Source organism: Somniosus microcephalus, chromosome 17 (assembly GCF_052327205.1).
Source record: "Somniosus microcephalus isolate GS21.2 chromosome 17, FLI_Smic_1.0, whole genome shotgun sequence".
Lineage (NCBI taxonomy): Eukaryota > Metazoa > Chordata > Chondrichthyes > Squaliformes > Somniosidae > Somniosus > Somniosus microcephalus.
In genome coordinates, this window is record NC_141003.1 from 9,424,384 (window position 1) to 9,451,934 (window position 27,551).

Here is a 27,551-nt window from a genome sequence, read left to right on the forward strand (position 1 = left end):
GAATGCACTGCCTGATAGGGTGGGTGGATACAGATTCAATAGTAGCCTTCAAAAGGGAATTGTATAAATAGTGGAATGAGAAAAGAATTGCAGGGATGTGGGGAAAGAGCAGGGGAGTGGGACTAACTGGACTGCTCTTCGAAAGAGCCGTCGCAGACTCAATGGGCTGAGGGGCATCCTTCTGTGCTGGGCTATTCTATGATTCTCTTTTAATATTGGTCTTAAAGCTATAGTACATTCTGTTGATCATAGTACAATATGTGTTGTACCAATAATTCAGTTTAAAAGAAACTAAATAAGATTGGAATAAAAAAGCCGGTATCAGTAAAAGTGACCATGAAGCTGTCGGATTGTCGTAAAAGCCCAACTGGTTCCCTAATTTCCTTTAGAGAAGAAATCTGCCGTCCTTACCTGGTCTGGCCTATATGTGACTCTAGTCCCACACCAATGTAGTTGACTCTTACCTGCCCTCTGAAATGGCCTAGCAAGCCACGACAGAAAAGGTTAAGAAGATTAAAACCCGACTGACCACTCGGCTTCAACCTCAGCATCAGATTCGGACACGACGATGGCACAGTCGACGCTGCAGCCAAGCAACAACCTGCCATAGTCATACTCACAGAATCGTACCTATCAACCAACATCCCAGACTCCTCCATCACCATCCCTGGGTATGTCTGGCAGAAGAGACCCAACCGGGGTGGGGGCACGGTAGTATACAGTCGGGTGGGAGTGGATCTGGGAGTCCTCAACATTGACTCCAGACTTCAGGAAGTCTTATACTTGAGATCAAACATGGGCAAGGAAATCGCCTGCTGTTTATCAGCTATTGCCCACCCTCAGCTGATGAATCAGTACTTCTCCACGTTGAACACCACTTGGTGAACACTGAGGGTAGCAAGGGCACAGAATATACTGACAGGACTGGACAGACTAGATGCAGGAAGGATGTTCCCGATGGTTGGGGAGTCCAGAACCAGGGGTCACAATCTAAGGATAAGGGGTAGGCCATTTAGGACAGAAATGAGGAGGAATTTCTTCACCCAGAGAGTGGTGAACCTGTGGAATTCTCTACCACAGAAGGCATAGAAACATAGAAGATAGGAGCAGGAGTAGGCCATTCGGCCCTTCGAGCCTGCTCTGCCATTCAATGAGATCATGGCTGATCATCCAAATTCAGTACCCTGTCCCTGCCTTCTCCCCATATCCCTTGATCCTTTTAGCCTTAAGAAATATATCCAACTCTTTCTTGAATATATTTAATGAACTGGCCTCCACCGCCCTCTGTGGCAGAGAATTCCACAGGTTCACCACTCTCTGGGTGAAGAAATTCCTCCTCATTTCAGTCCTAAATGTCCTACCCCTTATCCTTAGACTATGATCCCTGGTTCTGGACTCCATGACCATCGGGAACATCCTTCCAGCATCTAGTCTGTCCAGGCCTGACAGAATTTTATAGGTTTCGATGAGATCCCCTCTCAATCTTCTAAACTCCAGTGAGTATAAGCCCAATCGACACAATCTCTCCTCATACGTCATTCCTGCCATCCCAGGTATCAGCCTGGTGAATCTTCGCTGCACTCCTTCCATGGCAAGAACGTCCTTCCTCAGATAAGGCGACCAAAACTGCACACAATACTCAAGGTGCGGTCTCACCAAGGCCCTGTACAACTGTAGCAAGACATCCTTGTTCCTGTACTCGAACCCTCTTGCTACGAAGGCCAACATACAACATTAATGACCTGGATCAGGGAGTCGGATGCAGCATTTCCAAATTTGCAGACGACACTAAACTAGGAGGGGGGGTGGGCTCAGAGGAAGAGACCAGGAAGCTCCAGAGCGATTTGGACAGACTGGGCGATTGGGCGGATAAATGGCAGATGCACTATAATGTGGACAAGTGCGAAGTTATCCACCTTGGGTGCAGGAACGGGAGGGCAAATTATTATTTAAATGGCAATAGATTGGGAGAGGGGGAAGTACAGAGAGACCTGGGTGTTCTTGTACACCAGTCACTGAAGGCGAGCATGCAGGTGCAACAGGCGGTCAAGAAGGCAAACGGTATGCTGGCCTTCATAGCAAAAGGGTTAGAATACAGGAACAGGGATACCTTGCTGCAGCTGTACAGGGCACTGGTGAGACCACACCTCGAGTACTGTGTACAGTTTTGGTCGCCTCATCTGAGGAAGGATGTTCTTGCCATGGAGGGGGTGCAGCGGCGATTCACCAGGCTGATACCAGGAATGGCGGGAATGACCTATGAGGAGAGACTATGTAGTTTAGGGATGTACACACTGGAGTTTAGAAGATTGAGAGGGGACCTCATAGAAGTGTATAAAATTCTGACAGGTCTAGACAGACTGGATGCAGAAGGAATGTTTCCCTTGGCGGGTGAGAACAGAACTAGAGGACATAATTTAAGGATAAGGGCTAAACCATTTAGGACAGAGATGAGGGGGAATTTCTTCACTCAGAGAGTGGTGAACCTGTGGAACTCATTGCCACAGAGGGCAGTGTACGCCAGCTCATTAAATATATTTAAGAGGGAATTAGATATATTTCTACGGGCAAAAGGGGTTAAGGGTTACGGAGAGAAGGCGGGGACGGGATACTGAATTAAAGGATCAGCCATGATCTCATCGAATGGCGGAGCAGGCACGAAGGGCCGAATGGCCTACTCCTGCTCCTATCTTCTATGTATCTATGTATACCATTTGCCTTCTTAACCGCCTGCTGCATCTGCAGGCTTACCTTCAGCGGCTGGTGCACAAGAACACCCAGGTCTCTTTGCACTTCCCCTTCTCCCAATCTATTGCCATTCAAATAATAATCTGCCTTCCTGTTTTTGCCACCAAAGTGGATAACCTCACATTTATCCACATTATAGTGCATTTACCATGTTTCTGCCCAATCACCTAACCTGTCCAAATCGTACTGGAGTTTCACGACATCCTCCTCACAGCATTCCCTCCGACCCAGCTTTGTGTCGTCTGCAAATTTGGAGATATTTCATCCAATTCCCTCGTCTAGATCATGAATATATATTGTGAACAGCTGGGGTCCTAGGGACCGATCCTTGCGGTACCCCACTAGTCACTGCCTGCCACTCGGAAAACGACCCGTTTATTCCAACTCTTTGCTTTCTGTCCGCCAACCAGTTCTCTATCCAAGTCAATACCTTGCCCCCAATCCCTTGTGCCTTAATTTTGCACGCTAATCTCTTATGTGGGACCTTATCGAAAGCCTTCTGAAAGTCCAAATACACCACATCCACTGGTTCTCCCTTATCTATTTTACCAGTTACATCCTCAAAAAATTCCAGTCGATTAGTCAAGCATGATTTACCTTTTGTAAATCCATGTTGATTTTGTCCGATCCTGTCACTGCTTTCCAAGTGCTCTGCTATTACATCTTTTATAATGGACTCTAGCATTTTCCCCACTACTGATGTCAGGCTTACCGGTCTATAATTCCCTGCTTTTTCTCTGCCACCTTTTTTGAATAGTGGGGTAACATTAGCTACCCTCCAATCCATGGGTACTGTTCCAGAGTCTATTGAGTTCTGGAAGATGACCAGCAATGCATCTACTATTTCTAGGGCCACTTCCTTAATTACCCTGGGATGTAGATTATCAGGCCCTGGGGATTTAGCGGCCTTCAGTCCCATCAATTTTCCTAACACCATTTCCCTACAAATACTGATTTCTTTCAGTTCCACCCTTTCATCAGACCCTATGTTCCCCAGTATTTCTGGGAGGTTATTTGTGTCCTCCTTTGTGAAGGCAGTAGAGGCCAATACATTAAATATATTCAAGAAGGAGTTGGATATATTTCTTAAGGCTAAAGGGATCAAGGGGTATGGGGAGAAAGCAGGGACAGGGTATGTTAAGTCTGTGAGTTGTTCAAGTAATTAATACTCAGACTTAATCAGTAACAATAAAACAGGTCTTTACTGGTTGGAGGTAGGGACTATACATAGGTCTTTACTTCATGCCCACAGGCGGGAACTGAGGGGGATCAGTACCCACAGTACTATTTATACCCCTATGGCCAGGAGTGGTACTGCGTATCACTACGCCCAACAAGTAGTGCAGTCCTGTCCATAGGTTCAAAGTAGCACACATATTACATGCACAACATTCCTCCCTTCCTAGCTTACAGTCATCTCCCCATTTAACATAACGTAATAACATATATACATATATAACTTCAGGTTTACATAACAGAATAACATAGATACATAGATAACTTCATGTCAAAACAGATCACAGATTCAGTCTCTGCGGAAAACAGTTCACAGATTCAATCTCTGTGGTGGAGTCGGTTCACGTTGCTGGAGTGACTCATTCAATAGTCCTTCCATGGATTTAACAGTTTGAACTTCCGAACTGAATTGGCTCCGTTCGGAGGGACCACGTGTGTGATCTGGTAGAGGTAATAATGGTTCAGATGGGTCATCTTCTGTTTTGACTTTTCCTTTTCTGCTTCTTGGAGACTCTCTGGGCTCCACTGTCAGCTGCCAGCTGCATGCGCAGTTCCTCCTTCTCTTCCTCCTTTTTCCGTAGTAGAGCCACCTTCTCCCGATGTTCCGTAGACTTTCGGTGCTCCTCCATGATTTCTGTATGGTGGGAGTCGAAGTTACAAGTTGGGCAGGACAGGACATAGTAATATTCGGTGTCGTCCTGATCTAGGCCAGCGAGAGGGTCTTCTATTTCCTCCATACCCAGCTGGGCGTTAGCCAGCTTTTGTTCCAAGTCCAGACATCTTTCCTGAAGAGACTTCTTCATGCGTACCTCTTCATCCAGCTTTTTCTGGGCTTCCAGCAAGTCGTTTACTAATGACCTCATTTGAGATTTTACTACTTCAACTTCTTTTGGAGATTGATTGATCGGACTATTCAATCCCTCTACCGGAGCAGCTGTTTCAGCGGTCTGTTGTTCTACGTTGACGTGAGTCAGCGTACTTTTGGCATCCAAGGGCTGCTCTGTTGCAGTCATCTCAGTCTGTGTTGCCACCTCAGCTCTTCCAATAACCTTTGAGAGCTCCGAACCCCTTTCGTTTGAATATTGAAGTTCGTGTTCAAGTTTTTCCCATTTCAGAGTCCTGTCCTTCAGCATATGCAGGAGTTGGCTGACCGTTAACTCCTCTGACATCAGACGTTTTGTGTGCTCCTGCTCCATTTTCTCCATCAGCTGCTTCTGTTGTCTTTCCAGATTCTCCAACTCTATATCAAAGAACTCTTTCGTTGCATTCAACTCTTGCTCACAACGGCGAAGCATTTGTTCTAATTGCTGTTGTAGTTTGAAATGGAGTTGAGTTCGAGCCCGGTGTCCCTCAGAAATGGGCACATCAGTAGACTTGCCAGACTCAGAATCCACAGTTAAACTATGTTGTTGTTGCTCAGTGGAATTCTGTGCTGAAACTTTGTCTTTTGCACCTGAGTTGGGCTTACCATCATCCGTTCCAGAGTCTGGGCCGACTATCTTCACCGAGTTCTCACTCGTTATTGTTTGTAGGAAATGCCAGTCCATATTCATTTTCCTAATCCACTCCCGTCCTAGTAGTGGAGAACCTCCTTCAGATATCACATATAAGTCCATTATTTGACTGTCTTCGCCCTTGTGGACCACTGCAACCTCTATTTTCCCGATGGGGTACACTCTTTGCCCCGTGTATGTTTTCAATATAATCCCCGTATCCTGTAGGGGAATATGTTGGAATAACTTTCCGTAATCTTTCTTATTTATGACCGTCAATGCCGATCCAGTGTCCAATTCCAGTTTTACTTGGACTCCTTCTATCTGAAGAGTGACCCAAATTGTCTGGAGGTCTGCACCCTTACCAGCGTTGAGTACTCTTAAGCTAGCCAGTTCATTACTGCTAGCGTCTGAATCGGACTCCTGTTCGGTCACCTTGTGTACCTTTGCGTATTTTCCTTGCGGTGACTTCTTGTTGCTGGTCTTCTTCCCTGACCTGCATACTCTAGCTATATGTCCAAGCCTACCACAAGTTCTACATTCTTGGTTTTTAAACCAACACTGGTTCTGATCATGCGTTGTCTTTCCACAACGATAACATTTGCCAGAACTCACACCCAATTTGTGTGCACTGAGCTCCGGTGACCGTAGCTGCATTACTGCCGTGCCTCTCGCTGCGGCTTCGTATGCTGCTGCCATAGTGACCGCCTTCTCAAGCGTCAGCTCATTCTCCTCTAGCAGTCGCTTTTGTGTATCCTGTTTAAATAAACCACACACAAATTTGTCTCGAAGTGCCTCTGTCAGTCCCGTTCCAAACTGGCAATATTTCGCTAATTTACGCAATTCCAGCAAATAATCAGCATTGCTTTCATGCTGTAGCTGCCTTCTGTCGTAAAATTTAAATCGTTCCGCTAGCATCAGCGGCGTGGGGTTTAGATGATCTTTCAGGACAGTAACAATCTCATCGAACGTCTTATCCGCCGGTTCATCTGGTGATAACAGGTGTTTCAATTGCCCGTATGTCTTCGCACCCATTAAATTTAATAATGTTAGAGCTTTATCTTGGTCACGAATTTTATTGGCCTTACAATAATTTTTTACTCTTTCAACATATATGGCCCAATCTTCGAGGTCACTATCAAAGGTGCTAATATTCCCGTGTTTAGGCATTGTAGATTTGCAATTTCTCAGATTTTATTTTCTTTACTTGTTATCAAAGATGGCGGCTTCCCGCTCTTGCCGTCGTCCTCCGCCCACAAAATGGCGGTTTTCCCGCGCTTGGCGGTCTTCACCCGTCCCCCGACGCCGTCTCCCTTCAGCCCTCGAGTGCGGCCCTTATCTTCGCCGTGATCGCCCGAGTGCTGCCCTTATCAGCGGATGCGATCACTGGATCGCGAAGTGGCTCCCGACCGAAGCGGCTCTTGCTCGCTCCCTCCCGGGCTCTGGCTTACCCGCTCGCGCGTTTCACCGCGGCTCTTATCAGGGATTGCGATCGCCCTTATCTTCTCCAACTTCCCCAGCCCTGTCTTTGCAGCCAACACTGCACGGCTTACCCCACCACCTAGGTTGAACAAGGAAACTGCAGAAAGACTTCTGTCAGTCGCTGGAAGCTGTCAGGATGTTTGCTGCACTCCAGTGCTCAGTCGCTGATGGAGGCTTCAGAGTCCTAAAGCCTGTCGCTTCTAGTGGGGTGGTGATGTTTGAAACCTCTCTTCAACTGCCGCAGGGTAAGAACCTGACTCGTCGCCAGTGTTAAGTCTGTGAGTTGTTCAAGTAATTAATACTCAGACTTAATCAGTAACAATAAAACAGGTCTTTACTGGTTGGAGGTAGGGACTATACATAGGTCTTTACTTCATGCCCACAGGCGGGAACTGAGGGGGATCAGTACCCACAGTACTATTTATACCCCTATGGCCAGGAGTGGTACTGCGTATCACTACGCCCAACAAGTAGTGCAGTCCTGTCCATAGGTTCAAAGTAGCACACATATTACATACACAACAGGGTACTGAATTTGGATGATCAGCCATGATCTCATTGAATGGCGGAGCAGGCTCGAGGGGCCGAATGGCCTACTCCTGCTCCTACCTTCTATGTTTCTATGTGCGGGGATTTCAATGTCCATCACCAAAAGTGCTTCAGTAGTACCTCCACTGAATGAGCTGGTTGAGTCCTGACTGGACATATGGCAGCAGGTGTGAGAACCAACACAAGCAAATAACCTTCTTGGCCTTGTCCTCACCAATCGATCTGTTGCAGATGCAGATACATGTCCATGACAGTATTAGTTGGAGTCCTTGTGGAGACCAAGTCCTGCCTTCACACTGAGGACACCCTCCATCGTGCTGTGTGGCACAACCACAATGCTAAGTGGGATATATTGAGAACAGATCTAGGAGCTCATGAGGTGGTGTGGGCCATCAGCAGCAGTATAATTGTATTCCACCACAATCTGTAACCTCATGGCCCGGCAAAAGGGACAGCCAACACAGATTTGTTAAAGGCAATCGTGTCTGACTTGAGTTCTTTGATGAAGTAACATAAAGGGTTGATGAAGGTAGTGCAGTAGTTGTTATATGAACTTTCAAAAGGCATTTAATAAAGTACCTCATAACAGACTTATTCAGACAATTAAACAATTAACGAGAGGAGGAGAATCCATGAAGATCCCCATCTTCAATGATGGCAGAACCCAGCACATGAGTGCAAAAGACAAGGCTGAAGCATTCGCAACCATCTTCAGTCAGAACTGCCAAGTGGATGATCCATCTTGGCCTCCACCTGAGGTCCCCACAATCACAGAAACCAGTCTTCAGCCAAATTGATTCACTCCACGTGATATCAAGAAACGGATTAATGCACTGGATAGAACAAAGGCTCCCAACAACATCCCAGCAATAGTGCTGAAGACTTGTGCTCCAGAACTAACCACGCCTCTAGCCAAGCTGTTCCAGTACAGCTACAACACTGGCACCTACCCGACAATGTGGAAAATTCTCTCAATCATTAGCAAAGTGATGGAAGGTGTCGTCGACAGTGTTATCAAGTGGCACTTACCAATAACCTATTCACCGTTGCTTAGTTTGGGTTCCGCCATGACTACTCGACTCCAGACCTCATTACAGCCTTGGCCCAAGCATGGACAAAATAGCTGAATTCCAGAGATGAGGTGAGAGTGACTGCCCTTGACATCAAAGCAACATTTGACTGAGTGTGACATCAAGGAGCCCTAGTAAAATTGAAGTCAATGAGAATCAGGGGGAAACTCTCCACTGGCTGGAGTCATACCTAGCACAAAGGAAGATTGTTGTGGTTGTTGGAGGCCAGTCATCTCAGCCCAGGATATCACTGCAGGTGTTCCTCAGGGCAGTGTCCTTGGTCCAACCATTTTCAGCTGCTTCATCAATGACCTTCCCTCCACCATAAGATCAGAAGTGAGGAGGTTCGCTGTTGATTGCACAGTGTTCAGTTCCATTCGCAACTTCTCAGATAATGAAACAGTCCATGCCCGCATGCAGCAAGACCTGGACGACATTCAGGCTTGGGCTGATAATATTCACGACATACAAGTGGCAGGCAATGGCCATCTCCAACAAGACAGAGTCTAACCACCATCCCTTGACATTCAATGGCATTACCATCGCCGAATCCCCCACCATCAACGTCCTGGGGGTCACCATTGATCAAAAACTTAACTGGACCAGCCACATAAATGCTGTGGCTACAAGAGCAGGTCAGAGGCTAGGTATTCTGCGGTGAGTGTCTCACCTCCTGACTCCCCAAAGCCTTTCCACCATCTGCAAGGCACAAGTCTGGAATGTGATGGAATACTCTCCTTGCCTGGATGAGTGCAGTTCCAACAACACTCAAGAAACTCGACACTGTCCAGGACAAAGCAGCCCGCTTGATTGGCACCCCATCCACCACCTTCAACATTCACTCCCTCCACCACCGGCGTACAGTGGCTGCAGTGTGTACCATCTACAAGATGCACTGCAGCAACTCGTCAAGGCTTCTTCGACAGCATCTTCCAAACCCGCGACCTCTTCCACCTAGAAGGACATAGTCAGTAGTCAAAATTTGTGACTCTATTTTATCAATCGCATAATATGGCAGTCGTAATTTGTTTAAACTCAGCACAGGTAATGCAATTAATTAGACATTGGTCTTTCATCTCTCGGTGCAAGTTTATATCAGTCCTGATGGGGTGAAAGTTTCTCCTGTCTGCTGGCTGTAAGGGTGCTAAGCAAAATGAATTTGGGCGCTCTTAACCAGGGCAGGACTTTCCTCCCCAATCCCAACACTGCTGTAGCTTTAGCTGGCCATGACTTCTGCCCCTGGCTGTACCATTGACCCAGCCAATTTCCCGAGGCTAAGGGGAGCACGGGTGGATGCCTCGAGGGGCCGTATGGCCTACTCCTGCTCTTACTTCTTATGTTCTCATGCCAACTGAATAGATTTTGGGGCTGGGTGGGTGGGACGGTGGCATTTAGGGTGGGGTGGCTGGAATTTAAGAGGGGAAATCCAATTGTGCTGGGTCTTTGCCTCTTTTCTCGAGAAGAAGAAATTATCTCTAGAAGGGGATAGGCCCATAAAGTGCCCCACATCTTCCATCCTGACCTTAGAAGAGGGACTGGCGGGATGACATCAAACACCATGGGCTGGATTTTGATTGAGGAGGCGTGTAGGAGGTGGGACTACAACTTTCAGGGTTGTAGACCCGCCTCCATCGAGTTGCGGCCAACCCACACGATTATCACTTGATTGACCTTGTTGAGCCCGCCCAGCGGGCTCAGCAGGCCAATTAAGGGCCACCCGGCAGCAGGTGATGTCACAGATTGACATTTCATCTGTCAAAAGCTTTTGACAGATGAAACATCAGCGTTTGATAGCTGTTTGAAGCTGTCAAACACTGACAATCTGTACTCCAAGTTAATTCCTTCCTCTCAGGCTGATTTAGAGATCTCTCCAGAACAGAAAGCTGAATGCTGCAACTTTTGACAGCTTGCAGCCATTCTGCTTTCTGTGCCGGTGAGATGAGGGACTCCCGAGACCTGAAGGAAGGAAGGCTGTAAAGGTAAGTAAATGTAAGTAAAACTTCTTTAAACACTTTACACACACCAAACACACTTACCTCTGAACTCATGCACCCATCACTCACCTGAACACCAGACATCTTGAACCCTCCAAGCCCTTCAACCCGATGGCCCGCTTCGCTAACTTGGCGTCGTTTGGAGCCATCGGGAATCCCACACTTCAGCAATAAAAATAGGGATTAGGCTAAAAACTGCCAATTAACTACCTGTTAACAGGCAGTTAATTGGCACTAATCCCCTTCCCGCCTCGGGGAGGCGGGTCCCAGCACAGGTCGGGTATCCGCCTCCTTTGAAACTGGCATGGAGGCGGGTTGGGGCGGGATGGGTTCATGCCCCCCGATTTTGAGATTTTAACCCCCCACACGCCTCCAATCCCGCCTCCACGGCCCAATGAAAATCCTGCCCCATAAATCTTACCATTTTTGCCAGCTCTTCTACACCACAAAATTTACTCCTGCATGATGCAGGCATTTAAGTTTTTTTTAATTTTAAAAATCCGATTGCAACTCTTCCAACTACTAGTCACTTTTTTTAACCTTTCAACCAATTTCTTATCCGTTCCCAAGGTTTACTCTAAATCCCCATTGCATTGGGGTCAACAAGTAGTCTCTTGTGTAGAATTTTTGTCATATGCCTTTTGGAAGTATAGGTACAATTAGCGAATTTTCGATTTGCCACCCAGGCGTAAAACTGGTGTTGTGAATCAGTTGCCTCTTAGAGGAACCATCCAATTTTAATTTTCATTGAAATAAATGGAAATTAAAATCAGGCGGTTTCTTTAATGAGCGGCCAATTCAAACGTCAGATTTACACTCGAACAGTAAGTTGAAAATAAAGCCCAATATAGTAGGGCTTTCCACAGACCACTTGGGATGTCACTTCCTCCAAGAAGTTCAGGAAATTGGCCTGGGGGGATCTCCTTCTGAACCTATGTTGTTACTGTTTACTCAGTTATTATTGTGCAAATAATTCTCAAGTTTACTCCTGATAATTATTTTGCATGATATTGAAGTAAAACTAATGGGTCTGTAGTTACCTGTTTCGTTACCCTTTTTGAAAATGGCTGCCAAGTGAGCCTTTTTCTAATCTACTCCCTAGTCAGCAGGAACTCTCATAATGCCTCACCAATCTGTTCCCCTGTCTGTCTTCGTACCATGGAATAAGTACCATTCATCCCTGGGATTTATTTCTTTTGAGCTTTTTTAGCTTGTTTAGGATCCATCTTGCTTTCATGAGCACATAAAAAATCACAACAGATTACTCCAGAATAAAATAGAGAGGTACAGTAATAAAGTGAAACCATAGGCTGGCAATTTCCTTGGAATTCTCCCACTCTGCTGCTGTTACTTCACCAGACGTGCAGCAGAAACCCTGTTTGTGTGTGTAAACAGGGTTTGTATCGCACTTCTGGTGAAGTTATGGCAGCAGAGATGGGAGCAGCTCCTAGGAAATTCACGGCCATGGTGAAATTAGAATGCCATTCATAGGGTGAGAAATTAGGCTCGGTTGCGCCCATTTTTTGGGTGCTAAGAGTGCCGTTAGGGTTCCAAAATGACATCTGCGGCATTCACGCACACTTCTGACGTGAAGCACATGTGACGCCATTTTGGTAAAAGGGTTAGCACTAAACGTCTGCCGGATGTATGCAGAGCAGGCAGATCATGATGTCAATCTGCGTGCAATGCTGATTTGACGCTAGCACTGCCATTTTGGATCTCCAAGCTCCAGCTGACACCCTTTCTTAAGCTCGCATAACTGAACATGCGTTAAGCAGCATGAAGGATCCCCCCAACAGCGCTATTTAAAGGGATCATCAACTACTTACAGGTTAGTTGCTGGTTAATTTGCAAGTGTCAGTAGGAGAACATTTAGGGAACAGTGATTATAGTATCATAAGGTTTAGATTAGCTATGGAAAAGGGCAGGGAACAATCAAGAGTAAAAATACTTAATTGGAGGAAGGCCAATTTCAGTGGGTTGAGAACGGATCTGGCCCGGGTAAATTGGAATCAAAGATTGGCAGGCAAAACTGTAACCGAACAATGGGCTGCCTTTAAAGAGGAGATGGTTTGGGTACAGTTGAGGTACATTCCCACGAGGGGGAAAGGTAGGGCAACAAAAGCCAGAGCTCCCTGGATGACGAAAGAGATAGGGAGTAAGATGATAGTATGAAGCATAAAAAGAGCATGACAGATGTCACGTTGAGAATAAGGCTGAATATAGAAAGTTCAGGGAGGAAGTGAAAAAGAAAGTAAGAGGGGCAAAGAGAGAGTATGAGAATAGATTGGCATCTAACATAAAAGGGAATTCAAAAGTCTTCTATTGGCATATAAATAATAAACGGGTAGTAAGAGGAGGGGCGGAGCCGATTAGGGACCAAAAAAGAGATCTACACATGCAGGCAGAGGGCATGGCTGAGGTACTAAATGAGTACTTTGGAGCTGTCTTTACCAAGGAAGAAGATGCTGCTAAAGTCATAGTGAAAGAGGAGGTAGTGGAGACACTGGATGGGATAAAAATTGATAAAGAGTTGGTGCTAAAAAGGCTGTCTGCACTTAAAGTTGATAAATCACCAGGACCGGATGGGATGCATCCTAGGATGCTGAGGGAAGTTAAGGAGGAAATCGCAGAGGTATTGGCCATAATCTTCCAATCCTCCTTAGATATGGGGGTGGTGCCTGAGGACTGGAGAATTGCAAATGTTACACCCTTGTTCAAAAAAGGGTGTAAGTATAAACCCAGCAACTACAGGCCAGTCAGTTTAACCTCGGTAGTGGGGAAGCTTTTAGAAACATTAATCAGGGACAAAGTTAACAGTCACTTGGACAAGTGTGGATTAATTAACGCAAGCCAATACAGATTTGTTAAAGGGAAATCGTGTTTAACTAAAAACAGGAAGGCAGATTATTATCTGAACGGCAATAGATTGGGAAAAGGGGAAGTACAACGAGACCTGGGTGTCCTTGTGCACCAGTTGCTGAAGGTAAGCATGCAGGTGCAGCAGGCGGTTAAGAAGTCAAATGGTATGCTGGGCTTCATAGCGAGAGGATTTGAGTACAGGAGCAAGGATGTCTTGCTGCAGTTGTACAGGGCCTTGGTGAGACCACACCTTGAGTATTGTGTGCAGTTTTGGTCGCCTTATCTGAGGAATGATGTTCTTGGAGAGAGTGCAGCGAAGATACACCAGACTGATACCTGGGGTGGCAGGAATGACTTATGGAGAGAGATTGGGTCGATTGGGCTTGTATTCGCTAGAGTTTAGAAGAATGAGAGGGGATCTCATTGAAACTTATAACATTCCAACAGGACTAGACAGACTAGATGCAGGAAGGATATTCCTGATGGCAGGAGAGTCCAGAACCAGGGGTCAGAGTCTAAGGATAAGGGGTAAGCCATTTGGGACTGAGATAAGGAGGAATTTCTTCACCTAGAGAGTGGTGAACCTGTGGAATTCTCTACCACTGAAGGCAGTTGAGGCCAATTCATTAAATATATTCAAGAAGGAGTTAGATATATTTCTTAAGGCTAAAGGGATCAAGGGATATGGGGAGAAAGCAGGGACAGGGTACTGAATTTGGATGATCAGCCATGATCTCATTAAATGGCGGAACAGGCTCGAGGGGCCGAATGGCCTACTCCTGCTCCTATCTCCTATGTTTCTATGTAACAGAGAGGGTTGATGAGGGCAATGCGGTTGACGTGGTGTATATGGATTTCTAAAAGGTGTTTGATAAAGTGCCACATAATAGGCTTGCCAGCAAAGTTGAAGCCTATGGAATAAAAGGGACAGTGGCAGCATGGATATGAAATTGGCTAAGTGACAGGAAACAGAGAGTAGTGGTGAACGGTTGTTTTTTGAACTGGAGGAAGGTACGCAGTGGTGTTCCCCAGGGGTCAGTACTAGGACCACTGCTTTTCTTGATATATATTAATGACTTGGACTTGGGAGTACAGGGCACAATTTCAAAATTTTGCAGATGACACAAAACTTGGAAGTATAGTGAACAGTGAGGAGGATTGTGATAGACTTCAAGAAGAAATAGACAGGCTGTTGAAACGGGTGGACACGTGGCAGATGAAATTTAACACAGAAAAGTGTGAAGTGATACATTTTGGTAGGAAAAACGAGGAGAGGCAATATAAACTAAAGGATACAATCCTAAAGCGAGTGCATGAACAGAGAGACCTGGGAGTCTATGTGCACAAATCGTTGAAGGTGGCAGGGCAGGTTGAGAAAGCGGTTAAAAAAGCATACGGGATCCTGGGCTTCATAAATAGAGGCATAGAGTACAAAAGCAAGGAAGTTATGATGAACCTTTGTAAAACACTGGTTCGGCCTCAACTGGAGTATTGTGTCCAATTCTGGGCACTACACTTTAGGAAGGATGTGAAGGCCTTAGAGAGGTTGTAGAAAAGATTTACAAGAATGGTTCCAGGGATGAGGGACTTCAGTTATGTGGATAGAATGGAGAAGCTGTGGTTGTTCTCCTTCGAGCAGAGAAGGTTGAGAGGAGATTTGATAGAAGGATTCAAAATCATGAGGGGCTCTAGACAGAGTCGATAAAAAAAAATGTTCCCATTGGCGGAAGGGTCGAGAACCAGAGGACACAGACTTAAGGTGGTTGGCAAAAGAACCAAAGGCGACATGAGGAAAAACTTTTTTACGCAGCGAGTGGTCAGGACCTGGAATGCACTGCCTGAGAGGGTGGCGCAGGCAGATTCAATCGTGGCTTTCACAAGGGAATTGGATAAATACCTGAAGCAAAGAAATTTGTTGGGCTACGGGGAAAGGGCGGAGGAGTGGGACTAGCTGAAGTGCTCTTGCAGAGAGCCGGCACGGGCTTGAAGGGCCAAATGGCCTCCTTCTGTGCTGTAACCACTCTATGATCATTTCTTCTGGCTGTTGCTACAATTCTGCATGTTTTTGGTCCTTCCTCTAGTTGTTTCAAAAGTGTCTAGGGAGTGGTGTGGCAGGTACTAAAGTACATTTTTTGACTTCAAGACTTCTGCACAAATTAGTTGCTCCCAGACATGGGTGCATTAGTAGGCCTTCCTCACTGAAATCTGCCGCTTGCTGTAGCCACAACTGCAACCTCAGAGCAGAGCGAGGACCGCATTGCTAGTGGCTATGAAGGTGTCCATGGCCATGAACTTTTATGCCTCGGGCTCCTCCCAGGCTGGACCTGGAGATATTTGCAACATCTCGCAATTTGCCGCCCACTGTTGCGTAAGGGAGCAACTCTCCTACCTGAACCTCAGCGACGACTAATGTTTGAGACGCCTGTGTTTCACTAAGGAGGTCGTCACTGAAATCTGCCAACTGCTGCAGCTACAACTCCAACCTCAGAGCAGGGAAAGGACCGCATTGCCAGTGGCTGTGTAGGTGACCATGGCCATGAACTTTTATGCGTCTGGCTCCTTCCAGGCTAATGCTGGAGATAATGGCCCAGATATTCGGGTCCCAACGCATGAGTACGCACGGGGTACTCATGCGTAGGCCCAACAAAAGTGCCGGTTTCGTGCATGCACTTCCGTTCCCCTGAAAGAAGGGGTTCAGTGGTCGAATGCGTGCGCCGGAGAGGCAGCGCGTGCGCATTGAACTTACTTTCTTTTGCAGGTTTCTCCAGGAGGGTAAGTCTCCAGCAGTTACACTTTTAAAATGCAGGTGCAAGGCCTGCTTTTAACAAGGTAAGTGGTGAATTAATTAAAATTAAAACATTTTTTCCACAGGTTTATTATTTTTAAATACTTTAAAAGAAAGGTAAGTTATTTTTAGCTCCGTTAGAAAATGTAATTAATTTTTTCAAAAATTTAAATTATTGTTTAAAAGTTATTTCATGTAATTTAAAGTTATTTTAAAAAGTGATGTTTTTTAAAAATTTATTTGAAGTTTTAGTGATGTTTTGGGGCTTATAGTATTTATAGGTTTGACAGCTCTTCCTGTCAAACTTATGAATGAAGCATTCCCTGCTACCATTGGCTCTCCATGGCCCACGTGATGCCAGGGGACGCATTGAACTAACTGCGCCCCTGGGATACGCAAGCACTGCGCGCCGGCAGTTGAAGGAGGGCCAGGATCAGAATCTCACGCGGGCCCACAGCTCAACGGCCGGCGCTAGGTAAGTGCAGGTCGGGGCTTGCACCCATGGGAAGCCCCCGACCCGAATTTCTGGGCCATTAGCAACATCTCGCAGTTTGCAGTCCACTGTTGCATGAGGGAGGTCATTGAGGCTCTCTGTGCAAAGAGAGATACCTTCATTTTATTCCCTCTTGCCAGAGAGAAGCAGGCAGAGCGAGAACAAGGGTTTGCAAGGTTTGCAGGCTTCCCCGTGGTGCAGGGTGCCATTGACTGCAAGCACAATGATTTGCAGGCGCAGCATGTCAACTCTGCCATGTACCAGAACCAAAAGGGATACCACTCCATCAACGTGCAGCTGGTATGTGATCATGCAGGTCAATGCCCAGTATCCTGGCAGCAGTCATGATGCCTTTATTCTGAGGCTCTCTGCTGTTCCACCTGTATTTCAGCCACCACAGCAAACGAAAGGGTGGCTACTGGGTGACAAGGGCTATCCACTGGCGGCATGGCTCGTGACTCTGGTTCGCAACCCATGTACACATGCGCAGTATGCATACAATGAGAGCTATGCTGCCACAAGAATTGTGATAGAGCAGACCATTGGTGTGCTGAAGCAATGATTCACCTGCCTGGACCGCTCTGGAGGAGCCCTGCAGTCTCGGTTGAGCGTGTCTCAAGATTTGTGGTGGTATGCTGCATGCTGCACAACCTTGCCATCATGAAGGGACAGCCCTTACACAATTTAGAACCCATGCTCAGCAGGCTGCTGTTTTAACTTTTAACTCATTGTGTGCTGGTCTCACAGACTGCAGAAAGAACATTTTAAGTACTCAGGTAATATGGACTTTCGGTCCCACATAAGTCAGTAGAGATTGTGGGATAAGGCTGAAGTGAAATGCGAGGAGGAGGATTAGGTATGACGATACCATCACCTTCTATGAATTCAGCCCCACCGCTGGCCACAGCCTCAGCAATGGCCCTTTCCATAATGGCCAGCACCGTCTCCTCCATGGAGGTTAGAACATGCAGGCGTACCACTCCCCCTCTGGTTAGTTCCTGCTGCCTGCGGTTGTGCGCCACTTTCTCCTACATGTCCAGAGAGAGGGAAATGTGTCAGTGAGTGTTGTGCAATATGTTTGGGTGATGTGGCTGTCATGGTTGAATAGCCGGCTGTGTGTGCAAGATGTGAGATGTGGGTGTGAGACTTGCAACAGTGCTGAGTGTGTGAGGGTGAAGTGACGCATATGAATGTTAGGTATGAGTACTGATTGATAGAGATTGTTGGTAGGTGAATGATGAGAGTGTGGTGAATTGAGCAGTGGCTGACGCTCGTGATGCAATTGGTGGAATATGGCATTTGAAGATGCATTCACTGACCTTGACCACTCGTGTGAGATCATTAAACTTCTTGCGACACTGCATCCATGTCCTCCATGCTAAACTCCTGGCATTGACCTCCACGGCTATCTGCTCCCAATGCCTTCTCACCATCTGTCTGCTGGGCCTCCTGCGCCCCTGCGGATACATTACATCTCTCCTCCTTGCCACCTCCTCCACCAAGACCTCCAATACAGCGTCGGAAAACCTTGGTGTATGCTCTCTCCCATGGTCAGCCATTGTTCTTTGTTGCACAGTTCTATTCTGAATGATGTCAGCACCTCCAGCTGCCACAATTGCACCTTCCCTTTAAGAGATGCAGGCTAGCTTTAAGTAGTGCTAGTAAGTAATAGTATTGGGCCCCTGCTGATGTGTGCAGTCAATGAACAGCGTGGTTAGTGTGGCTACATGCAGAAATCATAATGCTGCCTGCATTACATTGAACGTGCACAGGGTAATCGCGCATCGCGATCCCTGTGCCCGTTTTCGGGGGCTATCCAATTTAGCCCCACATAATGTTTAAGATATAGTTATGTTATTAAGTAATAAGAAAATCATGTGTATTAATTAAGGCTGAATTAGGCAATAATTTTATTTTCATTGTGATAACTGGGAGTGACATTTGTCTACAAGAAGATGTTGTGGCTTTCTCAGATTTCACCAGAAAAGGACATCATCCATTTGTACTAAGAGCTGTAATAAAAGGCTGAAGCTCCGTCTCCTTACATTTTAGGACGGAAAGACATCATGAGACGTCTACCTGGTAAAGTTGGGTTCAGTGCATCACCAATGAATATTGAAAATTCCAAACCCGCTGACCTGTCAAACGAAGACTTTCTTTTATTTGAGGATGTCATGAGTAAGCCACTGCCTTGGTCACAGGTTTCACTTGTGATCTTATCGTATGATAATAGCATTGGTAAGATATGCACATTACCGTCTACTTTTAATGGTACATGAATATGTACCTAAAAGTATCAAACAATATGATAGCAGTGCTTTTATAGATGCCTTATTACACTGTGGTTCTGTTTATTGTAAAGACACTTGTTCATGTCTGTGTAGATGAGGACGACAATATGTCATAGACAATATGTGTACTTCAAGCATAGACATGGACCATTTTGAGGAACACTCAAAATGTACACTCAAGGTTTTCAGTCGATAGTTTAACTAACCATAAAAATACTCTATGCCCCCATTCAATTTTAATAACTTTAATTTTAACAAATAAGCAAAGTGCAATGCCGGAGGTACCATCACAGGAGTTTTGTATGAGTTTAGGTGCAGAGGTCACTGTTGCAAAACAGTCACAAAATCTATATATTAATCAAAACTTTTAAAATGATTCCAATGCATCAGATACCAAAATGCTCCTTGTAGCTATTTGTTGCTTAAAAAGTAATAGGTCCTTGCATGGATTGATTGAATGCGTTGCCTAGTATTGTGCTGCGCTGTACAGTCCAGGGTGATTCTAGGTTCTGTGTGGAGTCTGTACTGTGTTTGCTGATCTCACCTGGAGGCAATGATAAGCATTAGTGCCTCTGAGCTACAGAATGGAAAATCAGTTAAAGTTCCCATTCCAGACAACTATCCACTGACCTTCGCTGGAAAGCGTACATGAGGACAGGTTGAGGCTTAGTTGTGATGCTCACACAGTCAAACAGCCTGTCTACACTCAAGTGAAGTATTAAAGGGTTGATAGCATCTGTGGAATCACACCCTAAAAAGAATCTCAGCCTTCAGGAGAAAAGGAGAGAAAATTGGAAACAAGGCCAACCTAGTGTAGAAACGCCCTGTACATTGCAATGCACCAGCTCCATTGTGATGTTCCAGTGAAATTCTGGGAAGAAAAAGAACCTTGAAAGAGAATTGGAGGCTATTCTGAATATTCATTTTAGTGTTTTAAATTTCCTAAAGAAAAAATGAGATGAGAGTGCTTCAATACACTGAAATGCATGGTGGGTCAACATGGGCCATAGTAGTTTCTAAACAAATAAAATTCAGCTTTGAATGTTTAAAAATCTGCTATTGCAGAAAATACAAAAGCTTTTCTCTAATGTTTCTTGTATTCTGGTTGTAAATAGAGCTACTGCGAGCAAATGGCCAGAATGATTTGCGTGCACAGGCCCTCCATGAACAAGGAAATCTTCATTTCTATGCAGGAAACAGGAGGTATTTTTGTAACTTAATCAGATATTTGAACTTGATATTATCCTGACAGATAATGTTAGAGGTAACTTAGGAAGGATTCAGTTAATTTTATTTTATTTATTTCATGTGTCTAAAAGAAACTGAAGTCACTATTGGCTTTCCAGTAAGCATTCCAGGCAAGAAAATAAGAAACTGAATGGGGTAGAAGAGCAAAGGGATCCAGGGATACATGTGAACAAATCATTAAAAGCAGCATCACATGTCAGCAAAGCAATTAAAAATGCTAACAAAAAGCTGAACTCAAGAGGTGAGGTGAGAGTGACTGCCCTTGACATCAAGGCAGCATTTGATCGAGTGTGGCATCAAGGAGCCCTAGCAAAACTGAAGTCAATGGGAATCAAGGGGAAAACTCTCCATTGGTTGGAATCATACCTAGCACAAAGGAAGTTGGCTGTGGTTGTTGGAGGTCATTCATCTCAATCACATGACATCACTGCAGGAGTTCCTCAGGGCAGAGTCCTAGGCCCAACCATCTTCAGCTGTTTCATCAATGACCTTCCCTCCATCATCAGGTCAGAAGTGGGGATGTTCGCTGATGATTGCACACTGTTCAGCACCATTCGAGACTCGTCAGATACTGACGCAGTCTGTGTCCATATGCAGCAAGACCTGGACAACATTCGGACTTGGGCTGACAAGTGGCAAGTAACATTCGCACCACACAAGTGCCAGGCAATGACCATCTCCAACAAGCGAGACTCTAACCATCTCCCCTTGACATTCAATGGCATTACCATCGCTGAATCCCCCACTATCAACATCCTGGGGGTTACCATTGATCAGAAACTGAACTGGACCAGCCATATAAATACTGTGGCTACAAGAGCAGGCCAGAGGCAGGGAATTCTGCAGCGAGTGTCTCACCTCCTGACTCCCCAAAGCCTTTCCACCATCTACAAGGCACAAGTCAGGAGTGTGATGGAATACTCTCCACTTGCCTGGATGAGTGCAGCTCCAACAACACTCAAGAAGCTCGACACCATTCAGGATAAAGCAGCCCGCTTGATTGGCACTCCATCCACCACCTTCAACATTCACTCCCTCCACCACCGGCGCACTGTGGCTGCAGTGTGTACCATCTACAAGATGCACTGCAGCAACTCGCCAAAGCTTCTTCAACAGCACCTTCCAAACCCGCGACCTCTACCACTTAGAAGGACAAGGGCAGCAGACGCATGGGAACATCACCACCTACAAGTTCCCCTCCAAGCCACACACCATCCTGACTTGGACCTGTATTGCCGTTCCTTCACTGTCGCTGGGCCAAAATCCTGGAACTCCCTTCCTAACAGCATTGTGGGTGTACCTACACCATATGGACTGCAGCGGTTCAAGAAGGCGGCTCACCACCATCTTCTCAAGGGCATTTAGGGATGGGCACTAAATGCAGGCCTAGCCAGCGACGCCCACATCCCATCAATGAATAAAAAAAAAGCACTGGGATTTATTTATACGGTATAAAATTCAGAAGTAGTGAATTTATGTTAAACATGTACAGGATCCTGGTCAGGTCGCACTTAGAGTATTGTGCACAGTTCTGGTCTCCATACTATAAAAGGACATAGAAGCACTGGAGAAAGTGCAAAAAAGATTTACCAGGATGGTACCAGAATCAGAGATTACAGCTATCAGGAAGGATTGAACAGGTTGGGGCTTTTTTCTTTAGAAAAGAGAAGACTTAGAGGAGACCTGATGCAGGTCTTTAAATTTATGAATGGGTTGGACAGGATAGATGTGAAGAGAATCTTTCCACTTGTGGGAGAATCCAAAACAAGGGGCCATAGAGCAAGATAGTTACTAATAAATCCAATAGCGAAATAAGGAGCAATTTCTTTACTCAGAGAGTGGTTAGAATGTGGAACTCGCTACCACAGGAAGTGGTTGAGGCAAATAGCTTAGATACTTTCAAGAGGAAACCACACAAGTACATGAGAAAAGAGAATAGAAAGATATAGTGAATGGCTGAGATGAGGTAGAAGTTGGGCCAAATGGCCGGATTGTGTGCTGTATATTTGATGACATTCTATGTAAAGTCATTGTTTGCTAGGGTTGCCAACACTGGTTGAATGTTTTCCTGGCGGTTTCATCACATGATCTCCTGCTCCAACTGCGCCTCCCCCACGCTCCCGCCATTGGTCGCCCAACACGTCCATCCTCGTCGCGCCCCACCTTCCTACAACATTTGGAAAACAAAAAAACGTTGTTACCCAATTGGGTGATTTTTGACTGCCAGCCAAACAGCCTTCCCCCGCACCCCCCGCAATCTTCAATATTTTTATAACTAATAAACAGAAGTGTTCAAAGAATATTAAAAATACACAATTTTTTTTCATGCCGCTATGATTTTTGCTCGCAGCAGTGTCCTGGAGATTAATCTTAAATTCCTGGAGACTCCGGGCCAATCCTATTGTCAATCCATCACTAAACTGAAAAGTTTGTTTCTAAGCTTTATTTCCCACAATGTTCAACTTCTGTTAAGTAATGTTTGTGCACCACTTCTTCTGCTTTTGAAATGAATCGGGGGGTGGGGGTGGGGATGCGGGGCGGGGTGGGGGAGGTGGAGGGGACTCTCGCATTCCTAATCCAAAAGCACTGACGCCAATTACAGCGCCTCTATCACTGCTCTGGCTGAAGCCAGTACAGACTGGGGGATTGAACCTGATTGTAAAAACATTTCTCACTCAGCAACCGGTGTGATGAAGTGTGCCTGGTTGTTTCTCTCTCTCTCTCCCCAGTTTGTGTAGCTCCCTCCCTCTCTCTCTCCCTCCCTCCCTCCCTAGTTTCTGTTGCTCTCTCTCTCTCCCCCCAGTTAGTGTTGTGTGTTAGATCCGTAATTCTGAGAGTATGATGTTTTCCAATAACTACACGGATGCTGTAACTTAACAATCAACAGGTGTTTACTGGAGTAGGGTAGTCTCAAGACTGGGGGTACAGAGGCATGCTCAAGGCTTATATACAGGTGTGGTCACTGCCGGTACTACAGTATACAGGAGCTGTAAAAGTAGTTCTCTCTTAAAGGTACATACACTACAATTCCTCCCCTTTTAGATTAGCAGTACCCATAATATTCAAATAACAATTAACACTTTAACATGCACATTAAACAACAATAGTCCATTTATAGATTCAGTCTTGGGGCGGCTTCCTGATCCTTTCGGGATAGCGTCTTTCCTGAGGTTCTTGTTCTTGGTGCGGAGGCGATTCTAGCCCCTTTTCGTCGGTTAGTTCATCGGTTTCCACTGCTACTGGCTCTGAAGTAGATGCTACCGGTATGTCGGGTTCATCCCCAGGTACGCGAGACATGGGGTTGACTCGTTCCTGTGACGCTAAGATCTGATCGACGTGGCGTCTCACAATGTTCTCCCCGACATCCACTGTGTACATTAATGGCCCCTGCCTTGTGCATATCGTTCCGGGTTGCCATTTCTCTGTTCGGTAGTCACGGGCCAAGACTGGTTGTCCTACATTGAAGCTCCTTGTCGGCTTCTCATTGATGTGCTGGAATTGTTTATCCTCAACATTTCTTCGCACATTTGGTCTGAGCAAATCCAGACGAGATCTCAACCTTCGGTTAAAGAACATCATGGCCGGGGTCTGGTTGGTAACTGCATGTGTCGCATTTCTGTAGGCTAATAGGAAATTGTCCACCTTATGCTGTAGTGGAATTTCATCATCGCACATGGCCTTTATCGCCTTTTTAAAGGTTTGTACGAACCTCTCAGCCAATCCATTTGTGGCTGGATGATACGGGGCGGATGTGTAATGCCTTACCCCATTCCTTCTCATAAATTTCCGAAACTCTTCGGACACAAACTGTGGTCCATTATCAGAGCAAATCTGCTCTGGCAAGCCGTTCCTGGCAAATATGGTCCGTAGGACTGCAATCGTTTTCTCTGTAGTGGTTGAGGACATTTTTTATCACCTCAGGCCATTTCGAGTGAGCATCCACTGCTATTAAGAACATTGAGTCCATGAATGGACCAGCAAAATCAATATGCACCCGTTGCCATGGAGAGGAGGGCCACTCCCATGGGTGTAGAGGGGCATGTGGTGGTGCATTTTGGACCTTCTGGCATCCTGAGCAGCTCTTGGTTAGGTCCTCGATTTGTTGATCGATCCCCGGCCACCACACATAAGCCCTAGCAAGGCTTTTCATTTTCACCCCTCCCAGATGACCTTCATGAAGCTCATTTAGCACTCTCTCCCTTAACTTGGGTGGAATCACCACTCTGGATCCACACATCACTGTCCCCTGGCATACTGACAGCTGTTCTCTTCTGGATGAGAATGCTGGCAACAGTGAGTCGCCATGTGTTGGCCATCCCCTCACCGTCAAATCATATATCCGAGACAGCGTCGGATCATTGCGGGTCTCCTTCTCTATATCCGCGTTAGTTACTGGCAATCGTTCAATTATTGACGAATAAAATATCTCGATAGGGTCCACTGCTGGTGCTTCCTCCACAGTAGGCAGTGGCAGGCGTGATAGCCCATCAGCGTTCCCATGCTGTTTCATGCCTTTATATTCTATTTCATATTGGTTCGCCCCTAGAAAAAGGGACCATCTTTGTAACCGTTGTGCAGTCACCACCGGAACGCCCTTCTTTGGATTAAAGATGGAGACAAGTGGTTGGTGGTCAGTCAGCAAGGTGAACTTCTGCCCATGCAGATAGTGGTTGAATTCTTTTACTCCCCATACTAGGCTGAGGGCCTCCCTGTCAATCTGGGCATAGTTGCGCTCGGCTGAGGTTAGTGACCGAGACGCAAAGGCTACTGGCCTCTCCAACCCGTCTGGGAATTTGTGCGACAGCACCGCTCCAATACCATAGGGTGATGCATCACATGCCAAACGAATTGGTAGTGCTGGGTTGAAATGGGCCAACACCTCTTTTGATGTGATCAATTCTTTGCACTTCTGGAAAGCTCGTTTACGTTCGTCATTCCACTGCCATGGTACCCCTGTTTGCAGTAGGGTGTTCAGTGGGTGTAATACTGTAGACAAATTTGGTAAGAACTTATGGTAGTAGTTCACCAGCCCGAGGAACGACCTCAGTTGTGACACATTTTCCGGTGCTGGAGCCTTGACTACTGCCTCAATCTTTTCAGGGGACTTATGTAACCCCTCTTCATCGATAATGTGGCCACAATACGAGATCTGCTTCTGGAAAAACTCGCACTTGTGGCGATTAGCTCGTAGCCCATATTCCTTTAATCTAGTGAGCACCTTCTCCAAGTTGGCAAGGTGATCACTCATTTTCGCCCGTGACCAGGATGTCGTCCAAATAACACTGGGTCCCTGGAATCCCTTGCAGGACTTGATCCATCGCCCTTTGCCAAATAGCCGGAGCCGATGCTACCCCGAACACCAGCCAGTTGTATTGGTAGAGACCTTTATGAGTGTTGATCGTGAGGTATTGTTTCGAGGCTTCTTCTACCTCCATTTGCAAGTACGCCTGGGCCAGATCAATTTTGGTGAAGCGTTTACCTCCAGATAGCGAGGCGAAAATATCCTCAATTCGTGGAAGCGGATATTGTACCGTGTGAAGGACTGGGTTCACTGTCACCTTAAAATCCCCACAGATGCGGACCTTCTTTGGTTCCCCAGGCGTATTACTCAACGACCTCTTCATTACAGGAACGATGGGTGTAGCCCACTCGCTCCAGTCTACTTTGGACAGTACTCCTGAACGTTCCAACCCTTCGAGCTCTGCATCGACGGCTGGTCAGATCGCATAAGGCACTGGTCTGGCCTTAAGAAACTTTGGGCTTGCATTTTCCTCTATTTTAATCGTTGCTGTTATGCCTTTTAGTGTTCCGAGTCCCTCCTGGAATACTTCTTTTGCGTCAGTTAGCATTTTTGACAGTCGTCCCGGTGTAACGTCGTCATCCTTTTTGGCCTCAACCTTCAGTGCCTGTATGGAATGCCAATCTAATTGTATCTTCTGGATCCATTCACGTCCTAGTAGTGGTGGTCCTCCATCTGGCAATACATATAGGTCAATTTTAGGTATTTCCTGGCCTTTGTATATCACTTTCACCCTTATTTTTCCTTTGGGGTAGACTTTTTGCCCCGTGTACGTCTTCAAGACAATCTCTGTAGCTTTCAAGGGTATATGTGAAAATAGCCGCTTGTAGTCCCTTTGGTTTATGACTGTTAGGGCTGATCCTGTGTCCGATTCCATTTTCACTTGGACTCCGTCTATCTTGAGTGCAATCCAGATAGTCTGGTGATCCTCCATTTTGGTTACCTTATGTAGTTTCAGACAACCCAGCTCCTTGCTTCCGGAGTCTGTATCACTTTTCTATTCGTATGAACTACTGTCCATCACCTTATGTACCTTTTTGTACTTCTCCTGTGGAGATTTCTTGCTGTTGGTTTTCTTCCCAGACCTGCAGACTCTTGCTATGTGTCCTGCTTTTCCACACTGTCTGCACACTTGATCCTTGAACCAACACTCCTTCTGATCGTGTGTTGTTCTGCCGCAGCGATAACACTTCCCTGTTCCATAGGACATTTAATTGGTGCCATATTCTTGCGGTCTCCGTTGTATCTCTGCAGCGCCCCGTGCGGCTGCTTCGTGTGATACTGCCATGCTGAAAGCCTTGTCCAGCGTAAGATCCTTTTCTGATAGAAGCCGTTTCTGGGTTCCTTCACTTTGAAGCCCACACACAAACTTGTCCCTTAACGTATCTGCTAGTCCCACTCCAAACTGGCAGTGTTTCGATAGCTTGCGCAGTTCTGTTAAGTACTCAGCATTGCTTTTGTCTTTATGTTGGTTCCTTTTATGGAACTTAAATCTTTCTGCTATCAGCAGCGGTGTGGGGTTTAAGTGGTCCTGTAGGATTTCTACTATGCTTTCGAAATTCTTATTCACGGGCTTCTCTGGGGTTATTAGGTTTCGCAGTAAGCCATAAGTTTTTGCACCCATGGAATTTAACAAAACCAGTGCTTTCCTAGCATCTGGCACTTCATTCGCCCTGCAGCACACCTCAATACGTTCCACATATGTCGCCCAATCTTCGACTTCATTGTCGAACGTAGAGATACTGCCACTCTTCGGCATCCCTGGGTGTGATTTAACTGTCAAAAATGGCGTCTCCCGCGCTCTTCCTTCTCCGCGGCTCAATGGCGTCTCCCGCGCTCTCCCTTCTTCTCCCCGCGGACACTGTTCAGCCCTTGAGCCCTGGCTGTGCTCTGCGCGTTTTTTTTCCGTGCGCCTTTCCCGTTTCCGCCGCTCGGTCCTGAACCCGGCTGCTGCTTTACCCTCTCTCTCTCCGTTTTGTTTTCCCTCGACGCCGCTCGGGA

The 27,551-nt window shown here is 46.2% G+C and overlaps 1 protein-coding gene across 4 annotated transcripts in view; it reads left to right on the forward strand.

Moving 5' to 3' along the window:
• Positions 1-27,551, forward strand: part of cfap54 (cilia and flagella associated 54) — an 859,633-nt gene that overhangs the window by 527,807 nt on the left and 304,275 nt on the right. For all 4 annotated transcript variants that reach the window (XM_086009903.1, XM_086009902.1, XM_086009901.1 and 1 more), the window contains 2 exons: positions 18,765-18,950; positions 20,119-20,206. In XM_086009903.1, coding sequence (XP_085866029.1) covers positions 18,765-18,950; positions 20,119-20,206 — 274 coding nt within the window. The remainder of the gene's footprint in view (positions 1-18,764; positions 18,951-20,118; positions 20,207-27,551) is intronic.